The sequence below is a fragment of the Protopterus annectens genome, chromosome 8.part0 (assembly GCF_019279795.1).
Source record: "Protopterus annectens isolate FY-2018-M chromosome 8.part0, PAN1.0, whole genome shotgun sequence".
In the NCBI taxonomy this organism is placed as follows: Eukaryota; Metazoa; Chordata; order Ceratodontiformes; family Protopteridae; genus Protopterus; species Protopterus annectens.
This window is the reverse complement of record NC_056741.1, coordinates 1,866,005,048-1,866,024,967: the sequence shown is the minus strand read 5'-3', so window position 1 is coordinate 1,866,024,967 and position 19,920 is coordinate 1,866,005,048. Positions and strand designations below refer to the sequence as shown.

The 19,920-nt window shown below is 38.8% G+C and overlaps 1 protein-coding gene across 1 annotated transcript in view; it reads right to left on the bottom strand.

Annotated features, from left to right (window-relative positions):
* The window catches only part of LOC122809688 (von Willebrand factor A domain-containing protein 5A-like), a gene marked incomplete in the record, with an annotated part of 1,061,360 nt that overhangs the window by 888,523 nt on the left and 152,917 nt on the right, over nt 1-19,920 (bottom strand). Inside the window, 1 exon segment of the mRNA XM_044081364.1 lies at nt 11,724-11,838. Coding sequence (XP_043937299.1) covers nt 11,724-11,838 — 115 coding nt within the window.

Sequence of the window (19,920 nt, the reverse complement as noted above, 5' to 3'; positions counted from 1 at the left end):
TCCCTTATGGAGCTGTATCGCAGATGGGCCAACCATGACAATTCGACATTTTGGATTTCATGCTTGGTGTTTTCACGGTTCGACGTATACGTGTCGATGTTTCCGTATTCAGGTAAGTGGACCTTCACAATTTCAATAGGGAACCATTTAAAATGGATCCCAGTAGTTAAGATATTGCAGGCAGCTTTATAGAAGCATTTTTTTTGAAGTTACAAAGAACTACAAATAACTACATTTTGTGTGACAGATTTGCATAAAAATTATTTGCATGTCAGTCTCAAAATCCCTTGAGAAAGAAATGAGAGGGAAATGAGTGAACATGAGAATGAGTGCATTATTTATCAAATCATTTGATAATGAATTATGAATGCAGACACCTGACAACAAGATATAACATATATTCAGCAAACGCTGTATGATAGTAGTGTATGTGTGACAATGTCATTTTGACATATTGTCTTTTGTAAAATGGTGACTAAATTTGGTTTACTAGAGATATGATATCCTGACGGTATTGTATTGCAGTACTAAAATAATCTATGTCAGGATTTACAGTTCTGTTTTTGTTTATATGATTTGCTATTACCATGAATGTTAGGTTACTGCTCTGATTCCATATCTCTCCTACTGTATCTATAAAGCCCACATGCTGTTCTTTTGGATTCCATGCTAGCCCAAACCAAGAATTCCTCCACTGCTCCATTCTGGTTCCACCATTGTGAACCTTTTCTAGGTGGGTGCCTGACTCCTCACTTCAAAGATAACACAAATGCAGCTGTGAGGAGTGAGGGATCCACTGGAACCAGAAGCCATCATCCTCATAATGACCAGTCAAAAGCCCTAAAAAGGAGAGTGGCTAGTATATTTGCATCAAAGCCATTGTCACTGCCACTCTGTAAACTTAAATGAATTGTGAGGTTCCTGGTCTATACTGGAGATTACACAAGCATTAGTCTTCTCCAAATTCTTCACCAGGATATGAAAACTGGACAGCAGCCACTTTATCCTAGTCCCACCCAGCTATGTGAGTGGCCTGAATTTGTTCCCAAACTTCGGTCACTGGCAGCACAAATGGACACCCTTCTTCTGCACCATTGGGCCGAGCGAATAATATCCCTACATTACAGTTAAGCAAACTAAAAGGCAAAGAAAAGAATATCACACAGAATTTCATTTTGCATATTAGTTGATAGATTAAATTAGATTATGCACATGTCACTAATCTCATTTTATGACTACTAAATATTATTTTGACTATACTAAGAACAATAATACATTTGTATTATACTATATACTATCAGCAAAAATAATTGACAAGATATGACATCTGGCAAGTGTGTTTTGATATGTATAGAAAACAATTGACGTCTGAAATATGAAATAACATTTGAGATTTTATATCTGTCAAACAGCAACTAAAGACTGGTTTACATTTTTTAAAGGATAACAGAAAACAATGGATTTTTTGCATTTCAACAAATGAGTAAAGCAAAAGTTGATAAAGATGGGTATGTAAGTTTCTAAATTAAATCTATCTCTTTACTTGAACATGTACATTTGTTTTGGTTAGTAAAGAGATAGATATGTTTTGTTTTTTATTATCATGCAATGTGGTTCCATCTCTCTAAATGGATTGTATAAGTATTTTATAAAAACACTAAAAAGCTGCAACAGAGTTAGGCAGAATCATTGAGAAGTTACTGATTGCATAGGAACAGTTTCTGCTGAAAAGACAAAGCCCATGGACTTGTTAAAAGAATGCAGCTATAAGAAAGAAAAAGATTATGCTGGCAAACAAAATTGTACTGAATTCTATCTGTCTAGTAGGAACACAGGAACAATACTAGGGAAGTGATGACAGACACCAGAGAATGCCTAACTATATACATCTTTATGTAGACACAGTTACAAGTTCTTGGCACACTTTACAAGCACTTTACAGTGCTCACCTCCCAAATCAAATGGGCCAGTGCATGACAACACTGGTGTAAATTTGTGCCTTTTCATTCAAAAGCAAGACCAGACTTAAAGTTAGGCAAAGCAGTATTTTACTATATCTGCAGTAGTAAACAACGCAGGCAAACTAGTAACGTTTTGTCATAGTAACAAAGATATGCGACAAGGGAAAGTAATAAGAAATTATACTTGACAAAAATATATTTACTTATATATTTATTTGTTTTTGTTGGCTGAGATAGTCTGACTGGGTACAAACCCTTTTTCTGTGCGGGCCTGGGGAGAAAAGCTCCGTGTTTACATAAATGTAAAAATACATATGATAACATATAACAGTATACAAGACATTTGTTTACATACAACAAAAATGAAGTTCATATTTTCTCTTAATACATTTGGTTATTAAACATACGATAGCACACAGTTCCAGTATGATTTCATACAAGGAGAAAATAGAATTTTGTCATGTGCTGTTTAATAAATTTGGTTGAGTATACATGCTTATATATACAGTTTGCATTAAAGGTGCATAAGATGAGCTACAGAGGTACGACAGAGGAAGAAGTTGAAGTCTAGTTTTTGGTTATAGATGGAAAGTTATATGAGAGTAAATTAATTTGAGTAGGTGATTAGCCAGGTGTAGTGCAAGAACAGAGCCAGGTTTGTTGTAGATACTGCTTTGGTAGAATTTTAAAACATTTTGCATGTTCTGTTTGTTTTAACAGTAGTGGAAGTGAGTTTCAGAGTTTTGTGACATAGTCATAATAGGCTAATATGCTTTACTTTCGACTAGAAGAGTTTTCTTATTGGAGAGTAATGCTCTGTTGATGCTGTAAGGCTGCGATAAGTTTTTTTAGAAAGGGACATTTTTCTGGCTTATAGATAAGTTTGTGAACTGTAGCAAGCCGGGAGGAGGTGAGCTGTTTGGAGGAGCTCTAACCAATTTAAATCCTTTAGGGTTATACAGTGATGCCTTTTATGAAAAGAGTTTGTGGTAAATTTAGCAAGTTTGTTATACATATGTCAAGTTTTGAATTGAGGGGAGTTTAAAGATTAGTAAGGATAGGGGATGAGTGTAAGACAGTTGAGAGTAGTTAGGGTATTGATATGGATTTTCTTGAGTTTACTCTCAGATACAGTTTTGCTAGTCTATATAGGGAGCCTAGGTTCTACATGTTTTTTTGCTAGTCTATATAGGGAGCCTAGGTTCTACATGTTTTTCTGAAGGCATGGAGAAGATAATGGTCATAGTTAAGTTTGTCATATATGAGTACTCCTAGTAGTTTTTTTGTTTCATTATTTCAGTTCTTGTATTGTCAGAAGAATGAATATGAATTTTTTGACTGGCTTTATTACATTATTGTTGGGACAAAGATCACTAGTTTAGTCTTTTTTTCCATTTAGTAGTAAGTCTGCCAAATCTAGTCATGATTCAACAGATGTGAATGATTTTAGAGTAAGTTCTTGAAGGGTATTTATTGTTGAGGCTATACAGATGAGAACTGCATCATCTGCATACTGAACTGGTTTTAATAGTTTGTTTGTGGTGTGGAGTTTATTAATATATTGAACAGGAGAGAGCCCAGTACTGAACCTTGATGGACACTAGCTACGATAGGTAAGAATGAGAAAAAGTCTTGTTTCCATATGACTGTTTTCTGTTAGACAGGTAACTCTGAAACCAGGTAAGAGATGATCAATTTTGTCCCAATATGGCAATCTCAAGCAGCTTTTGATGGGATACTGTTCCAAAGGCCTTTAAAAGATCAAAGAAAACAGCTGAGACCAGATTGCCTTCAGTTCTATACTGGTTAATGGTGTTAGTAAAGCTAAGAAGAGTTACTGTAGTCCTGTGATGGGGATAAAAGCTATGTTTTGTCATGGATATAAGATTGCTGTCTACAAGCTATTTGAGGAGCTAGGACTGTATACAGTTTTGAGTACTTTTTTGAGAAGGGACAGTATTGCAGTTGGTCTATAAATGCCTACATTTATTGAATTACCACCTTTCTGGAATGGTATTAAACAAATATATTTTTTTTCCCAAATAGGTGGTACATGGCTTATGTTACAAATCAGTTAATTAGTATAGAGATAGGGAAACTAGGGCGCGGCAGCAAGTGTTAAATACTCGGGTGGCAGATTGGAAGTTGCCACAGCTGTTCGTTTAAGGTTGTGCAAGTATTTTCAACTAGTGACTGTTGAGAATGAAACAGATGAGGCTTTGTTGTTATATGGACTAGAGAGAGACTGTGAGGATGATTTTTTTTTTTGTATGAGAGATTATTGTGTTTATAAAGTAGGTGTTAAACTGGGTTAGTGTCAGTGTGGTTATTGGTAGATGGTAAGGGAGTTAAGGTTTTGCCAGGGTGTAGTAGTGTGTTTACTGAAGTCCAATATAGTTTAGGGTAATCTGAGTGTATTATTTGGATATCTTAGAAGTATGTTTTTTTGTCAATTTTATTGACCTCTTTCCCAGATTTCTCAGATATCTAATAAGTGGATTGGGCTATTTTATGGAGCATAGTTTCCAAGATTTAGTTATGTGAAAGAGCATTGTTCTGGTTTATTTTGTTAAACACTGGGCATGGCTTTACCTGACTTCAGAGTGGCCCTTCATTGTTTAGAATGCTTTGAAATGTATTAGTAAAACAGAGTACAGTATCACCCACTGCTATGGATTTTAGCATATTCCAATTGTAGAATTTAAGGGTGGAAATGAATTTGTTACAATTAAAATTGTTTATGTTTCATACATGCCGGTAAATTACCTGTTTGCAAGAACTGAGGTAGCTTCTGACAGCATAGTTCAGCAGATGGTTGCTAATACTGTCAGATAGACATCTGGACGAGTAAATTGTATTTGGCCTATTTGTACGTATCCAGTCTAAGATGGAGTCTTTATTTGTATTTTTTTTCCTTGAAGGTTTAATTATTTTAGAGAAACCATATAGGTTAAATGCTGGGTGGTTGTATAGTTTTCTTCTCAGTTTATATTGAGTTCATAGTCTTTTGGCCTTTGTTGAAGTGTATTAACCCCCCCCCCCCACCCGGATGTGCAGTAGCAAGCCTTGCCTAAACCCTGCCTGACACCCGGGATCACGGCAACGTCACTGAACACTCATGAATAAATATGTTTTCAGTTTGTGGTTTGCATGAATATTCATTCTATCGACTTTAAAGTAACAGCTAAATACTGTGAGGAGCTAATTGTGTAACTATTTCCCCTACTTTAAGTCTTTCCCACACTGGCCTTCAAAAACTGACATTTTCTACTGCTTCTTTATTAACGAGTTCATATGCAATTCTTTTTAGTAATGTTTTTGAACTGAGTGTTAAGCAGTATAGTATTTTTCTCTTGCATATAGCACATTCTGCCCTCCAGTTCGGAGTTAGATTTGTCATATACTTTTATACTGCCGACTTGATGCCTATTAATATTTTCTCAGGCAGAAAGAACAAGTAACGTGCCATGTTGCCCCAGAAAGGTGCGAATCTTTATTGCATTCTTTATTATTTTTTATGAAGTAAGGAGACACTGTGCCCTAGCAAAAATGAAAACAAAGCTAATGTTCCAATAAAAGCTCTCAACCTTCCAAATTCAAATTTTAGCTCTGGTGTTCCTCATAAAACTGGTGCCTTTTTGAGAAAAGGTGGTGAATGACACTTAATAAATGATCACAATAATTGGCGCTATAGACTTCTTTATTTTAGAAAATGTATATTAATGCACATTGTCTTCTGTCAGTGTTTTAAAGTTGTCTTTAAAACATTTAACTAACAATAAAATTGTAGTCACATTACTGGAACAACAGACAATATTTACATAAAATAATAAGGCAGACAGTATTTACAACTGAACAACACAATTGTGTAGACCTCGGTAAGAGACAGCTTACTTTGATGTGCAGTCGAACAACTAGCTGTTAAGCTCAGCTATTTTTCTACCACTGACATTTGTAAATGGATGTTCAGTTTTTTTTTCAGTATTCTGGTTTTTACTTTTAAAGCTGACTACTGTGTGTTGATTTAACCTTTTACTCCAACTTTATTTGTTGTATGTGTATTGGAATTAACTCCAGGTTGAAAATGGACCCCAGTGGCAGTGATCCGGTCCACTTACTTGTTAGAAACAGAAAAAGCATATATCTACTGATCACGAAGTAATGTATGCATGATGTCACCAGCAAATCTGCATGCTGTGTCAATCATGCTCCATTAGCATACTGCATCACCGGCTTCGGTCTTGTCAATTATGCAGGCCATGCCCATTCCTGCGCAAAACAGCTGGGAGGTTAATACACTTCAACAAAGCCGTCTTTTGGGCTATATTATCAGATATCCAGTGAAGAAGGTCTTCTGCAGGGGCTATGTTTTGACCCAGGGAAATGTATACCCTATGAAGCAGATATTTTTCCTGTTGTTAACTTTAAGAATATTTATTAGATATTCTGCATTGTTCAAGGTGGGCAGCTGTTATGGGTAGAGGCTAACTTCAAGGGTATTTTTGTATATTATTACCATGTCAGCACAAGTATTCATTTATTTTTATACCTAGTTTAAGCATACTGAAGCCTTTGGGAAATATTTCTCTGTCTTTTATTTCTGGTCTTAGCCATGTTTCAGTGATTACAGCTGTATCTGGAGCATATAATGCATGACATGCTTGGAAGTCATGAATTTTATTCAAATGCTTTTAAAGTTAATGTTGCACAGCAGGGTGTCAAGTCAGCCCTTCAGATGTAAGATGAGGTAGTAAAGAAAGAAAAGTAGTTCTACTCTAGGCTTCTGTTTGAGGGCCGGGTGTACAGTTTTATGGATTGTATTTATGAATTTATAAATAAAGAGACTGGAGAAATTTAGTGAGAATATTTCTGATTACTTTAAAAGGGAGGTAGGATTTATGAAAGATATATTTGTGTAAGGATTAGTGGATAAGGTAATTAAGGGTTGGATTGGTGTCTGGCAGTTGGCTGAGTGTATAGGTATGGTTAGTAGAAGAATTAAGAGGATCTGCAGGTATAAAATAGTTGTGTATTTTCTGAGTGTTTGTTTTGTGAAAGGTTTGAGAAAAATGTGAGTGAGCTGCTATGAGTTGTGTACTATGTGTGGTTGTTATGCATGTTAGGTGCTGGTAGAGAGTGCTCTATGGTGGCAAGTAAAGGCCCATGAGTTAGTATGAGGGATTTACTAAGTTTAGAGTTAGTAAGGAGAATATTGTTGATTGGGGTTAGGGGTGGTAGCCAGTATGTGTTCGGGGACAGAGGGATGTAGGGTCGGTTTTGATAAGGCTATGAATCAAGTATGTTTAAAGAAAATAGTGGGAGAGTGGGAGAGATGTGGCAGCTGGTAAGGATAGTAATCAATGATTGGCTGGAGAGTGGATGTGGGTGGAGTCTGTTAGGTATAAATGTAGTTATAGTGGTGTTTGGTAGGAAATGGGGGTAGGGTAGGAGAGCAGAGCAGGACCTCACCTGGTCCAGCAAGTGTTTTTATTTAGTATTTGCCCAGCCAGTTAGAGATCTCAGCATTGCAATGAAGAGAATTCATGAATCAATTATCATTCTCAAAGTATAAAATAAACAGTGAGGGTAGCAATTTCATTTAGTGAACACTCACATATTTACGACAGGAGTGAAGAGAACAGAACTGTTTGTACTTACTCAGCATGTTCATTTTAGAAAATCAAAAATGGTATCATCCTTAGGGAGAGTTTTTTAAAAGGCCCAGAGGATGATGGATGATGACAGAGTGTAAGTAAGTCCCATATTCCAGTGTTTATTATTGACTAACTATAGCTCACAATGCCCCCTACCCCCCCAAAAAAAATAAAATAAAACAATAATACAATATGTGCTTCCATGTTACACAACCTGAAAGTTTGCCAGGGTGTTTCTACACTTGGTGGTAGAATATAGCAATAACCCATGCCTGGGTGTGGGTAATGCTGGATTTACCCATGGTTGGTGTGGTTTGGTCATGAGGGAGAAGCCTGAGTGGCCAAACAAAAACAACCGTGGGTAAATCCAGCATTACCCACACCCAAAAGTGTGTTATTGCTATTATACAATGACATTATTTAAGAAAAAAAATAATTACTTTTCTTAAATAATGGCATTGTATAATGCATCCTTGCTGCCCTTCTGCAGCTGTCTGGTATTCTGCGGCAGTTCTGATGTACTGCGCATGCGTATGCTTACACAGTATATCAGAGCTGTGGGTGGAAGCAACGGAGAAAGCAAGATCTCCATTGCTTTTTACAAATTGTCTTGCTATGTTAAAGGAGTTTAACATAGCGAGACAGCTTTAAAAAAAGCAGTGGAGAAGGGAAGATCTCCGTTACTTTTCTTAAAGCTGTCTCGCTATGTTAAACTCCTTTAACACAGCGAGACAGTGTGTAAAAAGCAATGGAGAACGGGCGACCGGACAGTTTTCATTAGTATAAGTCTGATTTACAATGTGCATGCTGATCAATCAGTGTGCACGTTTTGGAATATTAATGGGGGGGGGTCGTTGTATAATACCATTTAATTAATAGTCTGTTGGCTTAGTATGAATGACTAACTGTATTACTCTTTTTGTGTCACAGCTATATAGCTTTCCACGTCTGTGATATGCTTTTGGGGAGGGAGACCAGTTATTTTGGTATGCTCTAGCAGTGATCAAACTGACAAACTAGGCAACAGATAACTTTATGTAGTCACACTTCAAATAACTGTTAGATGCCATTGACATTTACTTTCTTTTTCTTTTAGATTGGTCTTGTGTCAACGCTGCATGTGTGACTTGACCTTTTGCTCCCTCATATTTGTGAATGTAGGACATTATTGTGTGCATCCAGACGTTAAGGTACTGTCCATTTGCTGGAGACAAGAAGAGTAGGTGCTTATTAATTAGTAGTATCAAAATGTCCTAAGAGATAAAAATCCAATAAACAGAGAAAAAGATAAGAAAAACATATTAGGGATGTGGTTTAGGTGCCCACCTGCACACCGCTATTCCCTTGATGTACCACCCCCTGTTATGTTTTTCTATTGAACACCAAAGGGTGGTCTGTAGAAAGTGTAGTACCTTAGGTGGGGCAGTGAGTGAGAGTATTCAATGAAATGGCCAAGCTACTAGAATACTGACAGAAAATGAAAGATAACAGGGTTACTTTTATGCTATATAGGCTATCTTTCCAGTACATATGATATTACTTTGCATCAGAGTGATTTAAAAGGACATTTGCAAATATACTCGTAATGTAATAATTCAGTCCAGAAACATGTCAGAGTCTGTTACATATGATTAGTAACTAGAATGATTTTAACCCTGGTATGTAAAGTCACTATACACAATATCCCAGTAATGCTGCATTCTACGCAAACTACAGAATGAACTGGCACCCCACCTAAGTGCCATGTTTAATCATAGCCTCACCTCAAGCTTTGTGCCCACTGAATGGTGCACAGCAATGGTTATCCCCCTCCACAAAGGGGGATCCACCATGGACCACTGTGAACTACCGTCCCATTAGCCTGACGAGCCTGGTCTGCAAGGCCATGGAATGTATCATCATGAAACTTATAAACAAAGACACTGATAATCTCCAAACTCTGGACCTCACCCAGTTTGGGTTTGTAAAAGGCAGATCATGTCTCCTAAACCTGATAGACTTCTTTGAAGCAGTCACCAAAGCCGTAGAAGAGGGTAAGGTAGTTCACACAGCCTATCTAGATCTCGCCAAGGCTTTCAACACCAGCCCCCACTCTGGAATTATAGATAAACTCACTAAACTAGGTATAAATCCCTATGTCACAAGATGGGTTGCCAACTGGCTCACTGTCAGAACCCACAATGTGAAAGTAGTAGACTCCAAATCCGACTTCAGACCAGTAACAAGTGGAGTACCACAGGGTTCAGTCCTGGGTCCTCTCCTGTTTGGTATCTACTTCTCTGAAGTACAGGCTAACACAGAAGGTCTTTGGCTAATGAAGTTCGCAGATGACTGCAAACTAGAAACCATAACTGAAACTCCTAAGGATGTGGACATCCTACAAAAGGGGTTTCACTGAGACAGATGCCTAGTGTCAAAGCCATGGCCTCAAGCTCAATGCCAAAAAGTGTATTGTCATCCCTTTTGGCAAAAACTCTGTATCCATGAACTACCACATATGTGGTAGTCTACTTAACACTGAAAGTGTGATAAGAGACCTTGGGACACAGGTGGACAGTAGTCTATCCTTTGATAATCATACTGCAACAGTAGTCAGGAAATCCTTCTACATGGCACACCTCATCACAAAAGATTTCTCATCCAGGAAAAAAGAGGTAATTGTTCCCCTCTACTCATCACTCATTAGACCCATTATAGAGTACAATGCCGGTATGTACCTCACAAGACATCTATAACAATTGGAAAGGCCGCAGAAATACCTCACAAAGAGGATTACCTGCCTCAAACAGATGCCCTATGCAGACCGTCTCAAAAAATTCCAGCTTTACTCAGTCACATATCACCTACTCAGAGGCGATCTCTGCCTAACATACAAAACTATGTCAAACCCAGAGCTGTTGGACATGATCCACTAAAAGAAATCCCAATCCCTCCGAGCTACAAGCTCTAGGGACCTAAACCTTGTCACCACAATAAACAGAACATGCTGGAGGGATAGATTCCTGTCCCAGAGACCTCCCATACTCTGGAACAAACTACCTATCTATATCAAACAAAGCTCCTCATTAGCACTCTTCAAGAAAAATCTTGATGATTAGATGGGAAATAGGAAATTCACCCCAGGGACCACTTATTTGGCTCTGCTCGACAGGGGCACAGGAAAATAATTTTCTTGTGTGACGAAAGCCAGGGTACCTTTTTGGCTAGGCTTATATAGGCCCTAGGGCCAATAGCCTAATACCTACCTATGACCTATGAACCTATAAAACTTTCAAAACTCAGTGGAGACTACCCACTTATTCTGTCTTCCATGCATAGGTCCCCAAAGACACAGAAAAGACTGGTTACCCAGGTGATCTCTGACTTCTTTCACAGAACTCTAAAGTCTTTTTATACCACAGTCAGAAAATATTACAGTTGGCATCAAGACTATAGCAATCAACTCACTTTCTAAAGGTAGCAAGGTACAGGTTTTTCAATTAACTGAAACTACAGACATGTGAATCAATGCCAGGAAGTGCATAGTGTTGCAACTTTCTGAGCTTATAACAGCAACATTTAAACATTATCCCTGTTTTTTTGCCCCCCACCACCATTATTTTTGGCTTTGTCCAAAATTCTTGTGGTATGAGATTGAGAAATTTGTCTAAGGGATGATGCATAGCCATAGTTAACTATTGCCATGATAAATACCAATAATCTAGGAGGACGAGACAGTTACAGAAAAATCAGAACTAAGGAAGGACTTGTAGAACATATTTTGCAAGAATGTAAGCTACAGAGGGGCCAGAAGGAAGCTGGCTAGATTAGTGGGTGCACAATAGTTATTCACCAAATGGGTGCAGCCAGCATACAGTATCACCACAAAACTGCAGACTAACTGCCTCTATCTGGGCACTTTTTTGGCTTCCAGATGCCCTGAAGCAAGTAAAACTCCCATTCATGCAGCACATTAGCTACACTTTTCTGCAACAACCAGTAATTACACAGCAAGCTAAAAACAATGATATTAAGTATTTCATATTCCACTGTCTGAAGTATATGCTTGAACATATATTCTTCAGGCCAGCATTATGATTTAGTCAAAAATAAAATGGTGAAGTCATACCCTCTGCAGCCTCTGGTTTTCCTTTTTCTACCAATGCATAAGGTAAACACGGATCCCGGTAATATATCAGAATTTCAACATCTCTGTCAAACTTATGACCTTCCTTCAAGCTTATCTGTAAATGAAACAACAATGGGCATAAATGTAATATCAACTTATTTTTAGTGAGTGAACCAAATGTTTTATTTAGTCTTTAAAAATTGCAACAAACATCAAGTCAAGGGACGCAGGCTGAAGCCCATGGAGTGATTTCTTCATTATAAACAAAAACACATTTATGTCCTAGACTAAGAACACAAACGCAATAAGACTTCCTAACAACCTTAAAACAATTTAGGAAATCTTCCATACCAGCTAACTATATTAAAGAATATTGCATATATATGTACATGAAGGTGGTGGTACTATTAAGAAATGTATTTTTATTTTGACAACTCTGTTATCTAAATGGGTCAATTACAAGTTCTTAAGCAGGCAAGTGCTCAAACTCCCACTAATCTGATCTCCCATAGCTATCTCTCCCTAAAACTCCAACCAACCTCTCTAAACCTAAAACTTTCCTCCTCCCTAAACCTAAAACCCCAGTCCCCCCAAACCTAAAACTCCCTTACTGTTCCCTAACCCTAAAATTTCCTTCCTGCACTTGTACCTCCCCCCCGACTTATTCCTTACAGCTGCTTGCCTGAACTCATAGTCAAGTTTGAGCACAAGCAGCAGGCTACATGAGTTACAAGGCATTCGAGTCCCTAGCTGTGAGATAGCATTTTTTGAGCACTTGGCACACAAGCACCTGTAATATAACCTATCCAAATGGGGCAGACATTGTCACTGGAAGTCTTGGGAGAAAAATTCCAACTGTACAAATTATCACAAACACTGTCAATAAAAAAATTAACTTAAATTGTGTCAAAACACATTAAAAAAGTCCTGTTGTAAAGGCTGTGAAATACAGAATGCAGCACTCAACGACTTTAATCAAATACAGTGAATTAAACGCACAAGTGTTGACAGAGACAATTTCTAAAGTTTGTTCATACTATACAGTATGTATTTTGCAGGTTACTATACCTTATTTACAAAAAGCTGTAATATAAGGATGAAATAAGAATGTGAATACCTGCAGTCACTACAAAATGAGACATTCAGCATGTTTTGCATTTGTAGTCCAAAGAAAACAGTGAAATGCGTAAAACAAAATAAAAACAACAAAGAAACCTTTTGTTTTCAGTTAACTAGTGTCATAATGTATTCTTTTGTTACTGGTCACTAGCAGCTTCTATTAACTGATACAACATCAACAAAGAGCAGCTGTCCACAAACAGACAAAAACAGCTAAATTCATAACAAAAGTTATTGCTGGAATTAGCCTAGAAAACAAAGGCAGATGTGAACTTAAAAGGACATAGAAAGAATTAAATTACTTTAATTATTTCAATTCTGCTTAAATTTTTCAGTAGAACTTAATGATCTGTGAGGTAATAATACTTTGCAATTTTATGCTCTGCTGCGGCTTTAGTCTTGTATTTTTATTAACAGCTGTGGGAAGATTGTGTTTCTGTGTTATTCTGCACTTTGTTTTCCAAAAGTTGAATTGCTTGTAAAATATTTGTTAATATTTTAAGCTCTACTGGCCCATAGTCTTTATTTATTTATTTACATTTGTTGACCGGGAGTGTCCGACTGGACGTAGGTCCATTTTCAGCGGAGGCCCGGGGAGAAAAGCTCCACAGTTAAAATAAACAGACAGTAGTTACATTGGATTACATAGTGATTAACAATTTAACATAGCAATTACTTACAACATATTTACAGATGAAGAACATAGTACATCAGTAGACAACTAGAATTTTTATCTGTGAAGTACATAATAGACATTAACAAATGTTACAATAAGAAGTTCCTGCTGTATAATAAGTACTAGGCTTAAGAGCATCTGAGCTTGCTATAATCAAGGTAGTTAGTGGAGTGGAAAGAAAGGTAGTGGTTGGATGGGGTGGGTGATATTAGAGTGGGAGTTGCAAGGACATAACCAGCATGTTTTTAAGTGCGCTTTTAGTAAAGTTTTGAAGTGGGTGCATGATGGTATGGAGGTAATTGTGGGTGGGAGTGAGTTCCATAATTTGGCTATAGTGCAAGAGAATAGTGCTTCACCAGCAGAGTTATTGGCTTTAGTGATCTGCAAGTGATTTTTGTTGCTGGATCTTAGTGGTCTGGTGGTGCGATAGGGTTGGAGTAGATTCTGGAGGGATGGGACATTTAGTGGATGGTTTACTAGTTTGTGGGCGAGTGAGAGTTGATACCATTGAAGGAGGTGAGGGAGTTCAAGCCAGCCCAGTTCAGCAAGTGAGAGACAGTGGTGACTACAGTAGGATACCCCTGTGGCGAATTTGGCACTTTTGTTGTAGCAGGTCTCTAGCTTGTTTAGATCGCATTGCCTTAGGTTGGTATATATTGGAGAGGCATAAAGTAGGGTGGAGATAAGGTGGAAATTTGCTATTGAAATCTTTGCTGCTTTGGTGAGAAGTTGCTTATTTCTGTATAACACTGCTAGTCTTGTAGTCCAATTCACAGTTGTGGGAGAACTGTGTACTCCTGTGAGATTTTGAGCCTTAGTAATTTATTATTATTTTTTTCCCATAAATAGTGTTATTGGCAAATGTCTGCATTGCCTAGTGCCTTAAACTGTATTAGGAGGTCAACAGTGAAAGAATTGTCACTGCTCCAGTTTATGCTTCAGTGTCTTTATATTCAGCTTATTTGTTACCTGTATAAATTTACATTCTGTGTCTGCCCCATCCCCCACTAAAACATTCAGCTAAATTTTCTGAAAGAGCTCCAGTATTGCCTTTATTTGAATGTATGCCTCTCTATCTGGCTTGGTTGTTTTCCCCAAATCCTCTTACCCTTATTGTTGCTATTGTTTTATAATAAAGGTCTTGCCTCCACCCCTTATGATAATCTGATTTCCAAAGTCCCGACCTCCCCTCTTTCATTGTTGTAGACTGTTGTATAAGCTATTTATGTTCTCTTCCCACCTATTGTTTCCATAGATCCATGATACTGAGTGCCCACCCAACAAAGCATTATTGCTCTTGAGTAAACCTCCTTTACTGCATATTGTCTTCTGCTCATTTTCCAGAAACACAGCAAAGCTTGGACTCCTAGACTGCATTCAGAAAGTGTTTTACTTAGATCCAGTGCCATCCAGGCAAAGTGAAGTACCTTTGATTGCTATATCACGCAGTTATTTTGTGTGATCACTACTGTTTCTTGCATTTATGTATGCATTTCACTATATTTTTTTGTTAAAAAAAATGCTTTTCCTCTCACTGCTGCTGCTATAAGACTGTCTTGCATTTACCTTCAGCAAGGGATTTCTAGTTAGTCAAGTGGTTCATGGTAGCGCTGCACTTGTGGGTCTCTTCTACTGTAAGCAAATACACTTCCCAGGACTCATCATAGGGGACTCTATTGTAAGATATACTGATGCCCCTCTAACCAGGCTGAACAAGGAGAAGGTAACTGTTAGTTTGCTTATCTGGAGCCAGAATCTGCCAAATAATGCATGCACTCAACACACTACACCACAGTACCAATATGATTCCATCATAGTCCATCTAGGAGTAAATGAACTGAGCTGTACCTCCATTGACTTTATGAAGGCAGACAATATAGAGCTTTCAGAATATATATCTCAGGCTGATACGAGCCTAGCACTGAGAATCATATTACCATCAGAGAGGATGATACCTTAATATAAGCAAAATATGGTTGATTTCAACAACTGTCTGACTTTCTGGTGTCATTCTAAGGGGATCCAATATTTCTTAGGTTGAGAGGACATGGTTAAACCACATTTCTTTACCAAGGATGGTCTGCACCTCTCCATTCTAGGCTTTCAAATACTGGCTAAAACTGTATCCATCCCCATAGTGCCTTTTTTAGGCAATGCCAAACTGACAAACCTACTGACATAGCAAAATCAACTCAACTGAACCTCAAGGTGTTACTGCCAGGAACCTAAATAAAAAAATTATACTCCCTCCAATCCTTCCTCACACTTGAGAATATAGACATCTGTACAGTTACTGAGACATGGTTGAAAGTGGCAGAGAATACCCCAGCAGAACAAGGTTTCGGTACCTTCCATTCTTTTAGACCAATAGCTGCACAGAAAATGCTAAAGGATGAGGTGTCTCAATATACATCAATAAGAGGCATACCTTTAGTGTGGTCAGACTGGATGACATACTGAGGTTCCTACACATGCAGATCAACAGACAAAATTCTGTACCATATCCTAGCCAGCTAAAGTTTACCCTCCATATCCCAAGATGCTCACAATGCATACTTGGACCTACCGGAGACATGTACCATCCAACCTAACACCCTACTCATGGGAGATTTTAATTACCGCTCTGTAGACTGTAGGGTGTAGGTCATCAAAATAAATTATCATTTATAGCAGAGGACCCCATAATTCATATTATGATCAAGTTAATCACTTTAGATGACAAAATGAATGCCAGCTCACCAAAAGGTGCACCGATGCAATTCAAAGAGATTACTCTACTACATTCTAGCTTGTTGTAGCAATTGTCTCCATGGAAGACTGATGTGTTTGCAAGCAACAATCAGGCAATGTCCTATTTGAAACATGTTTAAATTGATGTTGAAATTGAGATGCCCAGGTAATAACTGCAGGTAATCATAATCAAGTGGAGTTATTAATGAATGAGTTTCCCTGTTGTGCTTGGAATAAATGCACTGAGACACTAGCAGGTCAGACTTGTGAACATAGTCAGGGAATAATTCATACACTATGTATGTGCCATCAAGGGAAAAGAGGCAGTATACAGTTAAATTATTACAAAACATCTGCCTTTGCAACTTTCAATAGTGAAATTGGTAAAATACAGGTGGAGCATAGCTATATAAAGATGAGCACAAGAAATGGAATTCCTTCTTTCTTGCAAGGCCAATGTGGGGATTCAGAGGCAGAATTATTGGGCATTGAGACCATCTCTGTGGTACAGGGGGATAGTCAGATGACTATGACCCAGGGTACCTTTATTTAAATAGCAGGTCTGGTCACCGCAGGACCCAGACAAAGTAAAGAAATTGTAGGGTCTATATTACATTATCAAAAAACGTGATCATCAAACACATGTTCATTGAACAATAAACATCGAAAACACTAATCACCAAATGGCCACTTCAGTGAATTTTTTTCCCAGGGGAAAAAAATTGCTTGGCCAAACACAAACAAAATAAACTTTCAAGCCCTGCAAAGTGGGTATATCAATGGCTAATACCCAAATGATATACCCTTTGCTGGAAAGCAGTATCATTAGTGTGCCTAGGCCCTCTAATAAGTTGGGGGGTGCACACCCATAAATGCTGGGGAATGAGGTTCTACTTATGGTAGCTGTGATTCTATGAGGTAGTGCCATTTGTGCCAGGAAGAGGAGGGCAGTGCATGTGCACTTATGTCAGCCTAGCTAGCTAGATTTTTGTAAAGAAGTGTATGTTATTTCACTATCACACTGATTTGTACAGTTGCTTGAGGTAAAAATATATTTGTAAAGTTACTCATTTTAAAAATACATCAACAGTAGGTCCTGCTGAACAGAAAGAATGTATGCATGTATATATGGCTGCATTGTTGTAATTGATCAAATGTGTTTATTTATCAGAGAACCCTGGAAGGGTGGAAAGTTTGAGACTGTGTGATTGTTTCAGATGCTAACACAGATCTTAGCAAAGCTCTGTGTGTGTGTGTGTGTGTGTGTGTGTGTGTGTGTGTGTGTGTGTGTGTGTGTGTGTGTGTGTGTGTGTATGTGTGTATGTGTACTGTACCAGAGTCAGCTAACCAGAGGTGATGTTATCCTCTAACCACCAGCTGTGGTTGAAACTCTGTTGCTTATTGTATTCAGTATTCTCCTGTTTTCTGTTTTATTATTTATCATTGAATATTTTAATGCCTTTCATTGTGGCTGGTCCTTTAGAGAATACTTTTAACATCTAGCGAGTACTTATGCTTGTTTTAGTGCACTGTGGCCGCTCCTGAATGCCTTAATTTGGTCACACTCTGCCATTTACATTAGTATTAATTTTAGACAGTATAATTGGCTACCCTTTGTAAGAGCCTGAGGGTAGTTGACTGGTGGCAGTGTGAGTACCTCGGATTATGGACAAAAGGGGGCACAGCTAGTAACTCTGCACCAGTCTTTCAAGATGTGTATGTGTGAGTGAAACTCAAATACCCAAGTATGATGTGTGTCAGCTGCTGAGAACAGGGACACCCAGCTACAAAGTGGTCAGTGTGGAGTTTTGTGTGGATCTGGAGAGAGTAGGAGAGTTCAGCCCCAGGTCTAGAGTGTGCTCCCTGTGTGCTGTTAAGGGAAATTGAGCTTGGTGCAGGGAGCTGCATCTGAAAATACTGTGTGAATCCACCTTTGCTCTTAGTGACCATCCTCATCGGAGTCAGTGGTGAGAACTGAGACTCCTTGATGTCTGGTCCAGAGCAGGGATCCTTCATGATAACCTCATTAGAACATGGCTATGGTATGCACTCTGCTCTCTACTCAGAACAGTCAAATACACCAGAAAAAATAAATATACCAAACAAGAAAGAAAGGTAGAGCCAAGAGAAGTCAGTGGGCTGCAAGGAGGGTAACCAGGACTGCAGGAGTGAATACACTCAAACATCTACATTTATGGTAAGTGCACACAACTGTACTATGCTCTTCATGTTTCACTGTTGCTATCATCACATTTGGTTTGATTCCCAATGCTAAGGAAGGGAAGAGGAAGTTAAAGAGCATTAGGGCCAGCTATTAAGCCCTGCAAGCCTGCAGTGGCAAATCCAGCTCTGGATTTAGAAAAGATAGGCATGTGGTAATGCTTGGTGAAGGTATGTACAGAGCTCCAGGTAGCAGCTTCCAGGATGTCCCTGGTAGGGACTTCTCTGAGAAAAGCTGCAGAGGTAGATGCAGCCCTGGTGGAATGTGATCTTATCCCCTGTGGGGTAGGTTTTCCATGGTGTTTATAGCAGAAATGAATGCAATGGGCTATCCATTTGGAGATGGTTTGCTTTGAAATAGCCTTCCCCTCTGCCCCTGCAGCAAAGCCAACTAGCAGCTGTTCAGATTTTCTGAGAGACTTAGTCCTGTCCAAATAAAATCTAAGTTGTCTGTGCACGTCCAGAGAGTGCAACATTCATTCCCCTTTGTTTTGTGGATTAGGGAAAAAAGTAGTCAAATGAATTGATTGATTTGGGCCACACTAGACACCACCTTGGGAATAAATGAAGGATTAGTCCTGAGGGAAACCCTGTCCGCATGGAAGATAATGAAGGGTTCCACTGCAATGAGGGCCTGTAATTCAGACACTCTTCTTGCTGAAATGATGGCTAGAAGGAAGGCTCTTTTCCAATAAAGGAATATCAACTCTGCTGTTGCAGCTGGCTCAAAGGGGGGGAAGAGTGAGCTTTTCCAATACAAAGTTAAGGTCCCAGGCTGGAGTGGGAGCTTTCCTGGGGGATCTTAAATTTTTGGTCTCTCTAAGGAATTGCTTTAGCAGGGGGTGAGAGAAGAGGGGTGGCTCAGTATTATAATGTGCTGAAATGGCAGAGGCATGAATTTTAATTGACAAGAAGGATAGGCCCTTGTGGAGCATTTCTGTTAAGTACTGAAGAATATGAGGTAAGCTGGGCACTGTTGTGTCCATCCCCTGAGCCTGGCTCCAGGAACAGTATCTTTTCCACTTTTCAGCATAGGATTTTCTAGTACTAGGCCTCCTTGCCTCCAGAATGACATCCAGCACCTGCTTACTAAGCGATGCTAGAGGAAAGCTCAAGGAATTGGCCAGGCTGCAAGGTTCAGTGTTTGAAGCTGAGGGTGCAGAATCTGGCCCGCCTGTTGGGATAGCAGGGAAGGGGTCCGAGGCAGGTGCCATGGTTGCAGCTGTGTCATACCGCACAAGAGGGGGTACCAGTGCTGGCATGGCCAGTCTGGTGCAATCAGCATTGTCCTTGGCTTGTCCTGTTTGATCTTTAGTAGAACCTTCGAGAGGAGAGGCAGAAGGGGAAAGGCATAAACCGAGAGGCTTTCCCAGGTAAAGGACAGGGCATCCACTTTCCAAGCTTGGCTGTGGGGAGTTCTTGTGCAGAATTTGTCCAATTGGCAGTTCTGAT